The sequence below is a fragment of the Cavia porcellus genome, unplaced genomic scaffold (assembly GCF_034190915.1).
Source record: "Cavia porcellus strain 051 isolate PalLab524CR breed Dunkin Hartley unplaced genomic scaffold, mCavPor4.1 scaffold_6, whole genome shotgun sequence".
Lineage (NCBI taxonomy): Eukaryota > Metazoa > Chordata > Mammalia > Rodentia > Caviidae > Cavia > Cavia porcellus.
The window spans coordinates 73,548,753-73,565,915 of record NW_026947489.1 but is presented as its reverse complement, the minus strand read 5'-3'; the positions used below and the strand labels follow the sequence as shown (position 1 = coordinate 73,565,915).

At 53.1% G+C, this 17,163-nt stretch overlaps 1 protein-coding gene across 3 annotated transcripts in view; it reads left to right on the top strand.

The window, feature by feature from the left end:
• Pitpnm3 (PITPNM family member 3) overlaps positions 1 to 17,163 on the top strand; it is an 82,564-nt gene that overhangs the window by 54,831 nt on the left and 10,570 nt on the right. For all 3 annotated transcript variants that reach the window (XM_063250988.1, XM_063250987.1, XM_063250986.1), the window contains 10 exons: positions 2,306 to 2,382; positions 2,730 to 2,965; positions 6,033 to 6,222; positions 6,870 to 6,992; positions 7,375 to 7,559; positions 10,560 to 10,732; positions 11,930 to 12,100; positions 13,352 to 13,546; positions 14,190 to 14,338; positions 15,963 to 16,079. In XM_063250988.1, coding sequence (XP_063107058.1) covers positions 2,306 to 2,382; positions 2,730 to 2,965; positions 6,033 to 6,222; positions 6,870 to 6,992; positions 7,375 to 7,559; positions 10,560 to 10,732; positions 11,930 to 12,100; positions 13,352 to 13,546; positions 14,190 to 14,338; positions 15,963 to 16,079 — 1,616 coding nt within the window. The remainder of the gene's footprint in view (positions 1 to 2,305; positions 2,383 to 2,729; positions 2,966 to 6,032; positions 6,223 to 6,869; positions 6,993 to 7,374; positions 7,560 to 10,559; positions 10,733 to 11,929; positions 12,101 to 13,351; positions 13,547 to 14,189; positions 14,339 to 15,962; positions 16,080 to 17,163) is intronic.

Sequence of the window (17,163 nt, the reverse complement as noted above, 5' to 3'; positions counted from 1 at the left end):
CCTGTATCATGACACTTGGGAGCGGAGGTGTTAGTTCAGTGGTTGGCACGTTTCTCTGTGACGGTCTCGGCAATGAACATTTCAGGCTTTGTGGGCTGAACGCCTGCCGCCACTACTGAAGTCTGCGCCACAGCGTAAGCGCAGCCAAGGCTCTAACAACACTTGTTTGTGAAAGCAGACGGGACCGCTGCATTGGAGAAAGGAGAGTCAGAGAGGACTCCCCGGAGGAGGCCCTGAGTCAGGCAGCTGGAGAGCCAGGGGAGCTCTTCTGGGAGTGACCTGCTTCCCCCCAAAACTTGTGGGTGATGCCAAATGTCACAGCAAATGCTGGGCTGACGCCTTCCCCAGACTACGGTCCTTACTGACTTCAGAGCTTCAGTGAGCTTCCTTCCTTCCCTCCCCGGCCCACCTTTCTTTCTTTTTCTTTTTCTTTTTGCAGTGCTAGGGATGGAACCTGGGGTCTAACACTTGACAGGCAATGACTGAACTATACCTCTCGCCCAAGCCAGATACTTTACAATTTTTTTTAATTTTAAAGAGAATGGAACAAAACAGAACAAAGCAGATCAGAACAAAACAATGCAAGCAACACAGGATTTCAGAACAAGACAACAGGAAATCAGCACTGGCTACCATAATGTCTCTTGTTTTCTTCGAAATAGCTGTCCATATCTTCACACACAATGAATTCAAACAAGATAAAACAGTATAAAACTGATTAGAACGAAAGAATGAATGCATTATGGGTTTACAAAACCAGACAATAGGAAAATCAGCAGTAGCAACCATAATGCCTCTTGTTCTCTTCAAAATAGCTGCCCATACCTTCACACATTTTGCAACTAAATAATACAAAACAGACTAAAGCCAATCAAAACAAAGAATAAAAGCATTACTGGACTTTACAACAACATGATAGGAAATCAGCAATGGCTACCATAATGTCTTTTTTGTTTTTTGTTTTTTGTTTTTTGTCTTTTTCCTTTTTATCGGTACCAGGGATCGAACTCACGACTGCCTGCTTTCAAGGCAAGCGCTTATGCCGCTGAGCTAAACCCCCAGCCCCTACCATAATGTCTTGTTTTCTTCAAAGCAGCTGTTCATACCATCACAGGTAAAAAATTCAATTCTTGTAAACTCTTTAGGAGAAGTTCTAGGCATGTATAAGCCTATACATGCACATCTGTCTTTTCTATATTAGAGGGAAAAATGAAACTAAAACAAATAAATAATAGTAACAAAGAGCCCAAGACAATGACAATGTAGGCCTTCAAAACAAGGTGGTGGGAACATAACTAAGGTTTTTATTTTGCATAATTATCTTTAAAAGAATTCCTCAGACTACCAGATACAGACATGCAAGATTGATTCAATCCTATGAATGTTAACTGTTTTGTTCCAAGAACTAATAGAATTAGTAGCACAATCTTAGCTATCTTAACCAACCAGATGCTTTTGAAAAAACTGTTTATCTGCTTGTGTTAGTGAGGGTTGTCCAGGGAAACAGACTCAACAGGAGAAACAGAGTTACACAAAAGGATTTATTAACGAGATTGGCTCCTGCAGCTCCGGAGGTGAAGAAATTTAGTAATCTGTGGGCCAGTGGAGGTCCAGGAGAGCGAGGGGGTTTGTCTTGGTTTCAGCCCAGAGCAGAGGTCTGAGGGCATCCAATGAGGAGGAGCCTGATGAGTGAGGCCATGAGGGATGAGCATCTATGGCAAGTAAGAGGGTGGACTCGCCTTTTCCCCGCGCTGGTGTTCTTGGTGCTCACCCAATCTGGCGGGGCTACCTCCTTTCTACAAGATGTCCTCATGGAAAGGTTAACTGCTCCTGGAAGCACCCTGGCAGGCACACTGGAGCATCATCTTTCTCCAGCTGTCTGTGTACCTGTTAGTCCAGTCAAGCAGACATGGCTCTTCCAGACGTGCTGGTGTGAGTGTGTGTGTCTCTAATACTGTCCATGACCATAAGTGGCCGTCATCAGAGGACGCAGAGAGTTGCTGTTGTGTTTGGTAAACAAGAGTAGGACTGCTCGTGCTAAGGATGCTTCTCCCCAATCATGGTGGCCAGTATCCATGGTGACCAAACTCTGCTGCTCTTTCTTTTCTTAGTAGGACAAAGTGTTTCATGATAGGTGGACTTCGGAGGGAGAGGCTGGATACAGTGACTGTCCCAACCCCAGACCGTGATTCTGATTCCCCTGTAAGCCAGGGCCTCTGCTAATCAGCCAGCTGGGTCCGTAAGTGTCCAGTGGCTGTGAGAGTGGTGGGCTGGACACTAAGCTCTGCTTCTGTCCCCTTTGCAGGAGAACTGTACCGGGTATCCTTGAGAAGACAGAGATTCCCAGCCCAGGGAAGCATCGAGATCCATGAAGACAGTGAGGTGGGCCAGGTTTCCCGAGACGTACAGTCCCATCTGTGGTCAGGGATTTAGGAAGAGCCCTGGGGCAGTGGACAGGCTGCCCAGCTTTCATCTTGCTCTTTGAACTGGGAAACTTCCTGTCTTTCTCTGGGCTTCAGGCTCCTGTATAAACAAGAAAGATGTGTTCCGACTCTCCCTGCCCTGATAGCCTTTGAGGGTCTTGCCCTCCTCTCCTGCCTGGCAGCACAGGAGAGGCTGCAGAGCTCCTACACTTGGAACTCAGGCCACCACCTCCCCATGTGTGTGTGTCTCCGTGTGCCCTGGCTCTCCTACTCCCTGCCTTTCTGTCCCCACTGATGTCCCTTTAGGAAGGCTGCTCTCAGCGCTCCTGTAAGACTCACGTGCTCCTGCTGGTGCTGCACGGTGGCAACATCCTGGACACAGGCTCAGGGGACCCTGCCTGCAAGGCAGCTGACATCCACACCTTCAGCTCCGTCCTGGAGAAGGTCATGCGTGCCCACTTCCCTGCTGCCCTGGGCCACATCCTTATCAAGTTCATTCCCTGTCCCGCCATCTGCTCCGAGGCTTTCTCACTGGTCTCTAAGTGAGTTTGTGTCTACTTGTTTGGCTACCTGGTTGGTGTGAGCTGAGGGGACTGAGTGGAGGAGCTGCCTCGCCTTGCGGGGGTGGCATGTGGGCACCTGCCAGGGACTCTGGGGAGTCAGATCCAGACGGCCATGAGCATCACTGGTACAAAGTGGTCAGCAAGACTCCTCTGCTGAGGATGGCTGGTGCCAGGGTCCTCATGGTAACTTGGAGCCACTTCCTGTGCTGAGTGGACTTGACCCCTTTGGCCAAGATAAGGAAACTGAGGCATTGATAGAGGTAGCTGTTATTTAGCAAATGGAGCCAGACTAAGGCAGCCTTCCTTCCATGCCACACTTTTATAGTCTGGGAGGTAAGATTCTGTGGTGGAGGTGGCCAAAGGCACTACGGGCACTTGGGGAGAAGGCTAGGGAAGACGTCCCAGAGGAGGTGACTTGGGTTACTGTGATAACATGGATATGTATTGTGGCCATGCAGTCCAGTCTGGATTTAAGTGCTTGTGGTGTGATGGAGGGAAAGTGTTTAACCTTTCCCTGCCTCAGCTTCCAGCTCTGTAAGACGTGGTACTGACTGTGTCCTAGAGATGTTGGGAGCATTCTGTATGCTGGTGTGTGTGCAACCCTTAACCCAGTGTGAGCTCCTGTAGAGCCCTCATGGGCTGGGATAGCAGCTACGACTGGCATTGCCATCCTCTTGGGGGAGGAGGTACTCTCTCTGTTCGGTGGAGAGCAGACTGGGAAGAGGGTGGGGGGCAGAGAGGATAGAGATGGCATGGACGGAAGCTCAGGCTGTGCACTGGGAAGTTCCCTTACTGTAGATGCTGGCAGGTCCCTGCCCACTACCGGCAATGTGTGTGGAGCTGCAACTCGAGTGACCGCAGCCTCCAGGGTCTCTGGGGATCCTACTCACTGCGTAGGATCTGAGGGCTCCAGAGCTCCTCAGGTGCCCCAGGCTGACCAGATGATGGTGGGTACCTGGAGCCAGGGCATCCTGGTTTCTCATGGATTGTCTGCAATCAAGGTCCTGAGCAACGGCAGGGCTGAAAGCATTTGGCAAATTATTGGAACTAGAAGTTGGAAGCTGGGAGCTCTCTGCAGCAGGGTTGAAAGGGAGCTGTGGACACCTCCATCTGGCCCCTTGGTGATGACACGATCTTGTCAAAGCTGGAGGCTGCTGCCAAGGCTGGGACAGCCTCTGCCTCCTGGGGCTGGGGGAGGGTGGGAGGTGCTCCACCAAGAGCCGGGGGAATGGGTGGCTTAGTCACAGGGGCTCCAGGAGGGTTCCGCTGAGCAGCCTGCCCTGCTCAGCAGTGTGGGACGAACTGAAGTCCCCCTGCCTAAGGCTCCAGTGGGTCTGGAGACAGCTTGGGCTGGACCCTTCCCTTCTCTGGCTCCTTGCCCTGTGCTGGACGGGGCAGAGACTGATGTATCTTGTTCCCAGGATGCCTGTAGGCAGATCTCAAGGAGAGGTAAAAGGGAGGAAGGAGGGGGATTAGGTCAGCGGCTGTGCCCAACCTTGCTAATTGCCCGAATCCCTGGCGTGATGCTTGTCAGACTGCAAGATGTGCAGGATTACCCCAGAGCTGAGCCAGGATGCTGGGCCCTGGAATCTGTAACAGGTGTTCACTGCTTCCTGTCTGAGAAAACTTCGGGAGCTGCCAAGCCTAGGGTGGCGTCTTGGGTCCCCAACAGGCCAGAGTTAATAATCGCGCCAGTTCATAGTCAATCTTGGGACCCCCGCTGCTCTCCTCCCCCGGAACATCTGTCCTCCAGAGCTGGGTCAGCCCGACACCCAGAAAGATGAATATCCTGGCCATTTGAGAGGATAGCAGGAGGGAGCTTACCTCTACCCCAGGCAGCTTCTTGCCAGGGCCATTAATCACCCCGTAATCACTGCTGGGAAGGAGTTCTTTCTCAGCTAATTAAAACCTTTCTGGCTGCAATCGAGGCATTTCCTCTAATTTGTGTTCTTTGGAGATGAGGAATGGCTGGTAGGACTGGCCTTACACACCCCGAGAGCTTTCCCACCTGTCGCGAGTGCCCGAGTCCAGTGACCTGTCCTAAATTCTGTTGGGTCCCCAGTAAGATCTGCACTGTGCCCTGGGTCAGGCGAAGCTCAGACTGCAGAGGAAGGGCAGGCTCTGGGCAGGGAGTGGGAGCTTCAGCTTCCCTCCGTGTGCCTGCCGACCCGCCAGTCCTCACCGTGCAGCAGGGTGGGGTGCATCCGAGAACAGGGAGGCAAGGTGATGGTGAACAGGTTGCTGGGAGCCTAGTTTCGGGTGGTCTGAGCTGTCCAGAGAGGGATGGACTTCCTAGTAGGGGTGCAGCAAAGCCCAGCCTGTCCCTGGAAGTGGAGAGGCTGCAGGACAGGCTCTCAGCTCTTTCTACAAAGCTGGATCCTCTCCACCGCACAAGGCACGCAGCAGTGAGCAGGCAGTGAGGTTCCCACTTTCAAGCTTGGAACAAAAAATGTAAAAAGGGGGTGGGGATGGATTGCAATGCAAAGGCCCTGGGGTTCCACCCTCATACCACATCAGAAACAAAGGCCTCACTGGCCTAAGTGCTGCAATTCTTGAATGTCCTGCTTTGGGCCTTCCAGCCTTCCAGCAGGTCCCAGATGGGATAGGATGGGATGGGATGGGATGGGATGGGGGCCGCAGTGTGATCCCCTTCCGCCCTTCAGAGCTTTCTTGAGGCCCTGCAGGAAGCCTGCCATGGTGTTGTGTCCCTGTCCTGCTCCACAGCAGCTGGCTCCTCAGCTGATGTCTTCTTCTAGAGCTGGGGTGTCCTCAGGGCCATGCAGCAGAGGGCACCAGAGCACTGTTGGCCACACCTTGGGCTGGCGTGGGAAGGACACAGGGGATGGGCAACAGCGTGAATCTCCGTGTCCTCCTCTTCCTGCCTCTGTTGCCTGTGCTCTGTCTCACCTGGGCCTTGCCTTCATGGAAAGTCCCTGGAGCTGGGGGCCCAATGCTGGCCAGTGCATGCCCTCTTCTGCCTATGTCGAAGCCCCATACCCGCCCTACCCCGATCCCAGCCGGGCTTACCGGGGGCTCCTGTCTGCAGCCTGAACCCTTACAGCCATGACGAGGGCTGCCTCAGCAACAGCCAGGACCATGTCCCGCTGGCTGCCCTGCCCCTGCTCGCCATCTCCTCCCCGCAGTACCAGGATGCCGTTGCCATGGTCATTGAGCGAGCTAACCAGGTCTACAGCGAGTTCCTCAGGTCCTCTGATGGGATTGGATTCAGCGGGCAGGTAGGACAGCCTCCCTTCCCTTCCCTTCCCATCCCATCCCATCCCATCCCATCCCATCCCATCCCATCCCATCCCATCCCATCCCATCCCATCCCATCTGGGAACTGCTGGAAGACTGGAAGGCCCAAAGCAGGACATTCAAGAATTGCAGCACTTAGGCCAGTGAGGCCTTTGTTTCTGACATGGTATGAAGGTGGAACCCCAGGGCCTTTGCATCGCAATCCATCCCCACCCCCTTTTTACATTTTTTGTTCCACGAAAGTGTCTCTCGAAGTCAAGTGTTACCCAGTCCGGCAATGAATGTATAGTCCTCCCAGCTCAGTGCCACACAGCACCACGCCCACCTGAAGATTGGGAGTTTGCTCTCATGTTACAGAGCAGAAAACTGAGGCCTCAGCCTGAGCTTTGGCTTGGAGCCTATATAGGTCCCTAGCTGAGTCTTAGCCTCACCATAGCCTGACCCTGCCCTCAGGATGACCCCAGATGAAGTCCTGACTTCAGGATCAGCCTTGACCTCAATTCGGGCTCTCGGGTACCTCTCGAGGGCTGCTTACTTACCCCCCTGTGGGAAGTGGCCCTGCATGGCTGGGTGTGGGGGGAAGGGCCAGCAGTGGGCAGCCATGCAGTCCCAGCCATGCCTCCTGCAGGTGTGTCTGATTGGAGACTGTGTGGGTGGCCTCCTGGCCTTTGATGCCATCTGCTACAGTGCAGGGCCCTCTGGTGACAGCCCGGGCAGCAGCAGCCGGAAGGGGAGCATCAGCAGCACCCAGGTGTGGCCAGGTGGAGGGACTGGGGAAGGTCTGTTCCCGGAGGAGGGGGAGGTGGTGCGGGCACCCCTGATCCATGGTACAAATAACCTGCAAGAATAGGAAGAGACTTCTGTCACTGGTGGGGAAACTGAGGTCCACCGGGGGCTGGTTTGGGTTTGACTAGACAGCTAGACAGCTGCCCAGCATCCGAGCTGAATGGCTCATCCCTGTGGATATGGAAAGCAACCTGTGCTCAGAATACCCACATTGTTACACTGTGGGTTCTGCATGCATTTTGGAAGTGTAGTCCCCAACAACACAGAGAAAAGGGAGCTCATTTGTGGCTGGGGGAGGAGGCAGACCCATGCAACAGCAGTGTGTCCTGTCCTGACTGGCCCCCAAGGACACCCCAGTGGTGGTGGAGGAAGACTGCAGCCTGGCCAGCAGCAAGCGACTCAGCAAAAGCAACATTGACATCTCCAGTGGGATAGAGGATGAGGAGCCCAGGAGGCCGTTGCCACGGAAACAGAGCGACTCTTCTACCTATGACTGTGAGGCCATCACCCAGCATCATGCCTTCCTCTCAAGGTAACCTCCTCCTGGCCTCTGCCTTTGTCTATGAAGATGACCTGGGAAGGGAGGATCTGGTCTCAGAGTTACTTGGGAGGTTTGTGACCAGTCATGTGTCCCAGGTCCTTCCATCAATAAGGATCAGAATTCTGGGAATGTGGCTATTTGCCATCTTCCTCCAAAACTCAGGAACTTGTTGCCTGTCTCTGCTGTGATCCAGCTTTCAGCGGGACTGGGGACAGTTTATTTCACCTTTCTGAGTCTCTGCTTCATCTTCTGTGAAAGGATGATGTTGCCTAGCCTACTTCCTGGAAGGTGGAGAATCCAGGGAATGCAGAGGGTGAACACTGTGAGCTGCCCCCGGTGTGCATCCCGTTATTCCTCAGACGAGGCAGTCACACCACCATCACCAAAGAGCGGGGCTCAGCATTCAGGTTCCTTGTCCCCATTTCAGTGCATTGAACACCACACTTTTGTTTGTGGACTCTCTGGGAATTGTCCTCTGATGCTCTAGGAGAGGTGGTTAATCAACACGGGTTACTGGAATTATCACATTAATCTTCATGTTAGTGTAGGACACAAGTGAGTGTCGAACATAGATCCAGTTGGCAGGAGAATCTTTTTTTCTTCCCCTTCTCTTCAATTCTGTCTTCCCTTCACTCTCCTTCTTTACCCAATGGTAGGGATCACAAGATCATTATAACACTTAGAAAATGTATCATCTCACCACTCAGAAGAATCACTGTTAACATTTTATTTCTTCTTTGTATTGTTTTAGAAACATATAATGCATATAGTTTTACTTAAAAAAAACCCCAAACTTCTTATCTTGCAATCTTTTCCCTATAAAAATTATTTGGTTAATATTCTTAATGGCAGTATGTTTTATTTAGTGAATGGACAATCTCCATTCATTAAATTCCCAGTAATTATATATTTTGTTTTTTTTCTAATAAAATATCACTATAGTGGATATTCCTGTGTATGGACATTAATGTATATGTTAGACTTACCAGTCTTAACCTTGTCTACAGTTTCACATTCTGTGGCTTCAGTTGGTTCTTTATCAACCAACTAAATATTACAAAGAAAACTCCAGAAAGAAGTAAGTCATGAGCTTTGAACTGTGCACCCTTCTGAGTAGCATGATGAAGTCTCCCACTGTTTCACTCCTCTCCTGCCGTGGATGTGAATCACTCTGCCCAGCGTATTCACCCTGTATGTGCTACCTACCTGTTAGTCACTTTGCAGCCATCAAGGTTATCAGATTGACTTTTGTAACATTGCATGTCCTCAAGTCATTCTTATGTTACTTAATGATGGCTGCAAGCCACAAGGATAGTGGTGCTGGCAATTTGGATATCCCAAAGAGAAGCCATAAAGTACTTCGTTTAAGTGAATTAATGAAGCACAGTAAGATATTTCGAATAAGAGACTACTTCACATAACTGTTTAATAGCATATTGTTCTAATTTTATTATTAGTTATTCTCTTACTGTGTCTAATTTATAAATTAGACTTTGTCACAGCAAAAGAAACACTGTACAGAATTCAGTGCTCTCTGTGGTTTCAGGCATCCATGAGGTCTTGAAACACATTTCCTTAAAGGGAGCTACTGTGCTTCCTGCAGATGAATTCTCACAGGTGGAAATTCTAGGCTCTGTGTGTTTAAATTTTTGACTATTTAAAGCTTCTCAACAGTTTATCTGTAGAAAAGCAGTTCCGTGCAAGTGAGGGTTGCAGGGTGAAAATCGCAAAGTTTCTGGTTAACCCTTGAAAAACCCTTTAGGGAAGCCCCACATTTGGAAATTGACAAGAAATCAGAGACTTTTCTTTTCTTTTTTTAATCGGTACCAGGGATCGAACTCATGACTGCCTGCTTGCAAGGCAGGTGCTTATGCCACTGAGCTAAATCCCCAGCCCCAAGAAATCAGAGGCTTTTCAAAGCTGCCTCAACACAGCCAGCCTTTCCCTCGGATGCAAGGACAGATGGCTGTTCCTGTGGCACTGAAGTAGTTGGTGTGTGTCTAAGGACTGCACCGTACGTGCATCACACACGGTTAAGCACAAGTGTGGTGGTCTGCTCTGTGAGATGCTCCCCCTGTGGGAGGCAGAGGGGAGCACGAGGACTGGAGGGCCACCTTGGCCCTCTTGTGTACCCCTCAGGGTGGGACCCTTGCCCACACTGCTTTCAGCATTGCTTCTAAACTATTTCTCTTTCGACTTGGTACTTTGAATTTATATTCAGGCCACTGATTGGTAGACTCCACAATTCATTTGTTGCCTTTTGACCTCTAAGTTGTACCTAATGCTCACAGGGAGGTCCCCAGGTTCTTTTTTCTTTGCCTGACTCTTAGCTCCCAGCTCCAGGACTGTTTCTGGGGCACCAGATATGTGGAATGGAAGTGGTTGGAATTCTGTACATCCCGTGTTTTTCTCCTTTAGCTCTGTTTCATCCGTGGGCTGGAGCAGGGGGGAAGATCAGGCTGTTTGCATCTGTGTCTGCGGGTTGCGTGGATCATGGGTTGTGACAAAAACCCTAAACCTGGCAGCCCTGGCAATAGGCGCCTGGCCTGTGGACTGACCAGGCTGGGCTTCTCCAGCAGACACTGCGGGGATTCTCAGGGTGGCTGCCTGTGTGCAGGACACTCAGGTGCTCCCAGGTGCTCAGCCTGTTTCTGTAAACATACAGCCCTAGTGGGTCACAGCCATGTGGGTTAAGTGGCTACTTTTACACTCTGATGGCAGCATTAAGTTGATGTGCTGGAGACTGAATGGCCCCTAAAGTCTGAAATGTTTACTATCTGGTTCTTTGCAGAAAAAGTTTGCTGACCCCTGCTCTAGCAGAGGTTGGCCTGGCCCTGGTGGGCAGGCTCATTGCTGCTGTGTTGGTGCTGGGCAGGTGGACTGTACACCTGAGTCCTGCCCGAGAGGGAGGGCTGGGCACTGGGCTCTCAGAGCGAGGGCCCCCACTCCTGCTGCTCCTCAGCCTGCCTCCCCTTGTTTCTGCTTCCCTAGCATCCACTCCAGTGTGCTCAAGGACGAGGTCGAGCTCTCTGCGGCTGGGAGGCCCCAGCTCCCTGAGGTCAGCCTGGGCCGCTTTGACTTTGATGTGTCCGACTTCTTCCTCTTCGGCTCACCCCTGGGCCTGGTCCTAGCCATGAGGAGGACAGTGCTGCCTGGGCTGGACGGTGTGTATAGCTGGATCTCAAAGTTGGAGGGAAGGAGTGTGGGGCTAAGTAGGGAAGAAACACAGAGTTGGGGTTAGGGGAGAAGGAGGAGAGGCAGGGTGGGGAGAGCAGTGAAAGCTGGGGGCAGCTTCCCCGGATGGGCCAAAAGCTGAGGCAGCTTTGGATGGATTTCACTGTCCCTGCCCTTCACCCTGGCTTAGGGGCTCCACTGTGCCATAGTTCTCCTCTGTGGAAAGAGAAGCCATAAATGGTCAGTGCACTGCTCCCCGTTGCTCTGCAGACCTCTGCAGCCTGGTGGGTCTCCCTGTCTGTCCCCATAGTGAAGCTCATCACAGTGCTTTGCCCACGTAGCCTCGGAAACCTTTTCCTGTTCCTCCAAAATATATGTGTGAGAGGATTTGGCTGCCAAGGGCTTTAGCAGTGGCAGAGGAGAGGAGTGCAGACTGCAGCCCAGAGGGCATCTTGCTTGTCAGCAAATCGGTGCTTTCCTCGGAGCTTACTGATGGGCTCCAGGCTGAGAGGCGGGGACCATGGTTGCCATGAGGCCAGGAAGCAGAACTCACAGCCACCTTGTGTTGTTGAGGATTTCTGGGGTCACCCGTGGCTGCCTGATCTGACCCCATCCAGGACAGGAGACCCGCTGGGGAGGCGGAGCTCAGTGGGGACATCTGCTGGCCAGTGAGAGAAGTGCCCTGCCAGCTCCCACAAACTGTGACTCAGTCTAATTCCTGGCTTAGGAATTTGAGTGTGGTCTTCGAACCTGGAGGCCTGAGCAGTTGTCCTGATTTAAGGAACTTATTATATTGGTTTTATAGGTTAGATAACAGCTGAAGTTGGAGGAGCTGAAAGGAGTCTGAGCAATAGAAGCCATGGAGGAAAGGTCTCCTAGGCAGACAGGACTCCCTGAACAAAGGCACAGGGAAAAGAAGGCAGCGGGAGCGAGCGCTATGGGTGTGCATTCTGCAGCTGCAGGGCTTTGCTGGGAGTCCGTAGTGGCCTTCAGAGGTGGTGAAGATCGGCTAGGCTTCGAATGGCAGCTGAGTGTAACAGCTTTGCTCCAGTGGGTAGCAGGGAGCTGTGGCAGGTTCTTGGGTGGAAGAGAAGGCTGCTCAGAGCTGCACTCCAGGGAGCCTTCTGGGGCCAAGTGGGCAAGTACCATAGAGGGGCTTCTCCGCATGTCTTCCCCCCTCACCCCAGGTTTCCAGATGCGTCCTGCCTGCAGCCAGGTCTACAGCTTCTTCCACTGTGCAGATCCCTCCGCTTCGCGACTGGAGCCTCTGCTGGAGCCCAGGTTCCACCTGGTGCCTCCCGTCAGCGTGCCCCGCTACCAGAGGTTCCCCCTGGGTGATGGACAGTCTCTCCTCTTGGGTAGGTCCTCGGGACTAGAGGCTGGGCCCCAGCCAGTTGGCACTGAAAGACTCCTCTCTGAGACAGCCTCCTGAGCTGTCAGCTGATGAGGTGACTCATCAGGGAAGGGTCTGTGTACTGTGGAGTTAAAAACAGGGAGCTGCTGACCCCGCTGTCTTCAGAGTGGCCACTGTGCCAAGCACTCACTCTGTACAAGGCATCTTGGGACCAGAGAGTCAGGCTTTGTTCCCAGCAGGCTCCAGGCTGAGCTCCTGTGTGTGAGAGCCAATCTAATAGTCAAGTTGTCAGACTTGAAGGCAAGTCCAGGGATTCGTGTCCAGTACCTTTCCCGAGTCCCAGCATGGATTCTAGAAGGACACAGAAGGGACTGAGTCATCCAGGGTTTTGTGAGCAGTGGTCTTTGCCCAGGGCCTGGTGGGGAAAGTGTGTTTGTGCAAGTGGAAAAGAGCTGGAGGAGGAGGAAACAAAGGGGAGTTGGGGAAGGTGGGCTGGGGAAAGGGCAGAGGCTCCCAGGGGCTAAAGGGGATGAGGCTGAGGGCAGGCCTGGAATGACAGCCAGGGGCTTGGGAATGCAGCCTTGGCTGTGCACCATGGCTGAGAATGAGTAGCCAGGGCCTGCTCAGCTGTGGGCCAGAGACAGAGGGATGCTGTGCACCTCCCTCCCGAAAGCCCTGCTGTGCAAGGAGCTTCCCTAAGTAGGCAAAGCTCTGAGACTCCCTCCCCCATCCTCACGTGTTCCCTCTTTTGTCAGGGGACCCTGCACCCTCAGTGGCCACCCCAACTCCCAGGCTAGGGTTCATTTCCATTCACTTCCAGCTCAGCCACTTTGGGACTTGGGGGGAGGAGTTTCATAGGAGAGATGTGGTTACCTGCCATCCCCATGACCTCAGCTGTGCTTTGGGGCATCTCTCAGTCTCCCTCTGCAGCTTTATTGGAGTGAGGTGATGGCCGGAGTCCTCACACCTGCTTGCATCACTCGCAATGAGTGAGTGAAGAAGAGGTGAAATGGAAATGTGCTTTGAAGGGAGAAGCTTCAGTCCCTAGTGAGCTGTGCGGGCACACGTGCTTGTATGCGCATGTGTGCGTGCGTGTGTGTGTGCGTGTGTGTGTGTGTGTATGGTGCAGGTTACCAGCTGAGCTGGGGTTGGCTCCTCTGCCTGCTCAGTTTCCTGCCCAGCACAAGGCTAGCACTGAATGGCCAGCTCTGCTGGAGACCCACTACTTACCCTGATCTTGCACTTCCTCCTCTAGCTGATGCCCTGCACACCCACAGCCCCCTGTTCGTGGAGGGCACCTCCCAGGGCAACCCCCCGCTTCTGGATGCCCCCAGTTCCCTCCCTCAAGCCCCGAGGTTCCAGCCTGCCAGACGGAGGATGAGTGAGGGCAGCTCCCACAGTGACAGCTCAGAGTCCTCGGACAGCCTGGCACCTGTGGGTGCCTCCCGCAGTGAGTGAGGTCCTTCTGGGGCCCTGCCTGCATTTCAGGGACAGGGGCCCTTCCTTGGGTGGTTTTGGGTCTCTAGCCACACTGCTGCAGGCGGCCTCTGTGGGGAAGAGGGTGGTGTTCCTGCCTTTTGGGAACTGTTGGTCTTTGGCAGAGACTGGCTTCAGACTGAATCTTTCTGACTTCCCAAACTGGGCCACGACCTCAGAGAGAACCTTGACCTCTGACCCAGGGCAGACTCCAAATGCTGACCCTGGCTGATACGAGCTTAGCTCTTGCCTAGAGCCTTGGTCCCTAACCTGGGGCTGAGTTTTTGTCTCAGAACAGAAGCCTGACCCCTGACTTGCATAGGGCTCTGATCTCTAACCATGGCCCAAGCCATGACCTCTCTAGGCACTGACTGGGCTCTGACCTCAGACTCACTGCTGAGCAGTCTCCTGGGGTGATGCTGGAGGGGAAGAGGGGTGCACAGGTGAGGGGGCTGCCTGTGATGAGGCAGTCAGAAGGGAGCAGCCCATTGCCCCAGGCTCTGTTGCAGCAGAAAGCTCTGCCTCGACTTGGGTGCCAAGCAGCACAGTCACCACTGGGTCCACAGTCCTGTGCTGCCCCTTGGCTGCTCTGTCCTCACCTCCTTCTCGACCTGCAGTCACGGCCAGATGGTGGGGGACCAAGCGCATCGACTATGCTCTCTACTGCCCTGACGTCCTCACTGCCTTCCCCACTGTGGCCCTGCCCCATCTCTTCCATGCCAGCTACTGGGAGTCTACTGACGTGGTTGCCTTCATCTTGAGACAGGTACAGTTGCAGGCTCCTCCAGAGCAACCCAGGCTCCTGCTGAGATCACGCTGACCCCTGGTCTTTATTTATCTATTTTTACTGAGACAGGGTCTTCTATTTCTATGTAGTTCAAGGTGACCTTGAACTCACTACGTAGCTCAGGCTGGCCTTGAACCCACTAGGATCTTCCTGTCTCAGCCTCCTAAGTGCTGGGATTACAGATGTGTACCACCATGCCCAGAGCCCTGGTCTTTATTGAGGCAGTACTGAGAAGGCTTTGGGCACTTAAACAAGGGGGATGGTGACATGGTTAGAGTGGGTTTGTAAAGAACATTGACTTCTGAGTGGCTCGCAGAGTGGTACTTGCTGGAAAATTAAATTGAAACGTAGTAGGAGAATAGCAGTGTGTCAGTGCGCCGAGCAGAGCAGCTAGTTCCTGCCCCTCTCTGCGGCTCCATGTCTTTATCTTCAGAAGGGCAGGTGCAGCAGGAAGACAGTGACTGAAGGAGCCTGGGGGAATCGGGATGGGGAGCAGCGTGGGTGACTCATGGATGGCCAAGGTCTGGGCAGAATCTTAATCTGAGTTCACTGAGAAGCCACGGCGGGGCTGTGGGCAAGGGACAACCTATCATTTGATTTCTACTTTTCGAGGGAAACTCTGGGGCTGCTGCTTTGGGAGCAGGAGAGGAAACATGAGTTCCCTGGGGAGGGGAGTGCAGGAGGCCAGCTGAGAGCAGACAGCTGGGAGGAGAATACCGGGCAGAAGTGTGGAAGGTGGGGGTGGGGGGTGGGGGTGGGGGTGGGGGATGCTGGAGTCCTGGTGATGGCACCTTCTGAGGTCTGGGGTGGGGGGCCGAGAGGAGCCCAGCGGGTCCTGCTTTCCTTGGGGTAACTATGGGGTACCATTTCATTGCTAGGAGATGGGCCTAGTGCTTAGCGAAGAGGTCAGGGTGAGAGCCAAAGGGAATCATCTGTATGGAGTTGGCCCTGAAACCAGGTGACGGTACCTAGGGGGCACTGGAGAGAGAAGGTTGGGTATGTCCTGGAGTTCCCACTGACAGGAACCTTCAGGGACAGAAGAAGGCCTCCCCTGAGGTCAGAGGGGGACTCAGAGTGGCAGCAGCAGTGAACCTGGACAGGACAGGGTGAAAGTCCCAGGCCTGGGGCGGGCGTGAGCTAGTGGAACCGTGGGGCCGGAAGCCTCCAGAAGCGGCAGAGCGGGCAGGGGAGGAGGTGGAAAAGGAGCCTAGAGGCTGTGGAGTTTTGCCATAAGGGGGACTGGATGTGAGGAAGCTGGAGAGGCAGAAGGGTTCTGGGCGAGCGTTGTTCTTTAGAGCGGGCACTGTCCAGGCATAAGTGAGTGCTGAAGGGAGTGGTGGGGGAGCCAGTGCCAGAGGCAGGGCTGGGAGGGGTGTTGCTGCAGTGATGACGGGATCAGAGGAAAGGGCTGGGTTCTGGGTTCCTGGGTACAGGAAGGAGGGCAGAGAGTGGGTGCAGGCATGGAAAGCAGAGCTACCTGGGGATCAGTGCTGTGGCCAAGCTGTCAGGACAGGCTGGCTGGGAGGTGGCCAGTGGGCTCTGATGCCCCAGGGGGAAGTGGAGGCCTCGAGCACCTGCCCAGGCCCTGCTTGGCTTTGGCCAGGTGATGAGATACGAGAGTGTGAGCATCAAGGAGAGCGCCGGCCTGGACCCCGCGGCGCTGAGCCCCAGCAACCCCCGAGAGAAATGGCTTCGCAAGCGGACCCAGGTCAAACTGCGGGTAGGTGCATGCCTGAGGCCGAAAGCCTTGGGACTGTGACCTGGGGTGGTGAGGCTGCCCTAGCCCTGGGGCATCCACATAGTAGATAGGAACTGCAGTATGGTTTTGGAGGTCAGTGCCCACAGCTGAGATCCAGGCCCCTATCCACCATGACGGAGGGAAACAGATTAGAATGAGGGAGGATTGTCAGGGCAGCACGGCACTTCTCGGAAGCAGAGGCACTTCTGTAGGGTACCAGGGGCTGAACAGGAGTTTAGGATGCATATATTTATTACTCATGTGGCAAACTATCATCAGTGCCTGCCCATCTCAGTCCCTCTGCTACACAGGGTCAGGCTGGGCAGAGATAAAGCCGTTTCCATGCTGGGCAGCTCCAGCTCGGGGGAGGATTACATAGGGACCCCAGTGCAGTCCTCAGAGGTAGTGGGTGATCAATGCCTTATGAACCAATGACTTCTTTTGCATATATATTTATGAATATGTAATTTGCATATCATATAACTCACCCATTTTAAATATTTTAAATATTTTTTAGAACATGCTTGTCATCTCTAAAAAGAGACGCACTCTTCAGCAATCTTCCCATACCCACTGCCCCTCGTTTTCTCTAAGCAATCATTAATTTACTTTGCATCTCCGTAGATTTGCCTGTTCTGTGCATTTCATTCAAATGAAACCAGGCAATCTGTGATCATCGGTCTATTTTCTTTCACTCAGCATAATGATTTCAAGGCTCACCCGTGTTGCAGCAGGAATCGAACTGCATTTCTCTTTGTGGCTGAGTCACTGCACGGGTAGACTGTATCTCATTTTCCCATTCATCAGCTGACAGATTTGGGTTGTTTCTACCTTTTGGCCATCATGACTCACGGTGCTATAAATACCATGCATACATTTTTGCGTGGGCAGAGCCTGCGTTACTCCTGGTTCAGCCTTAGGAGTGGAATGGCTGGATCCATGGTAACTCTGCGTTTAGTCACTGGAGGGACGGTCAGGCTGTGTTCCATGGTTGCACCATTTTTCCTTCTGACCAGCAGTGTATGAGGGTTCTGATTTCTCCACATCTCAGCCACACCTGGGACTG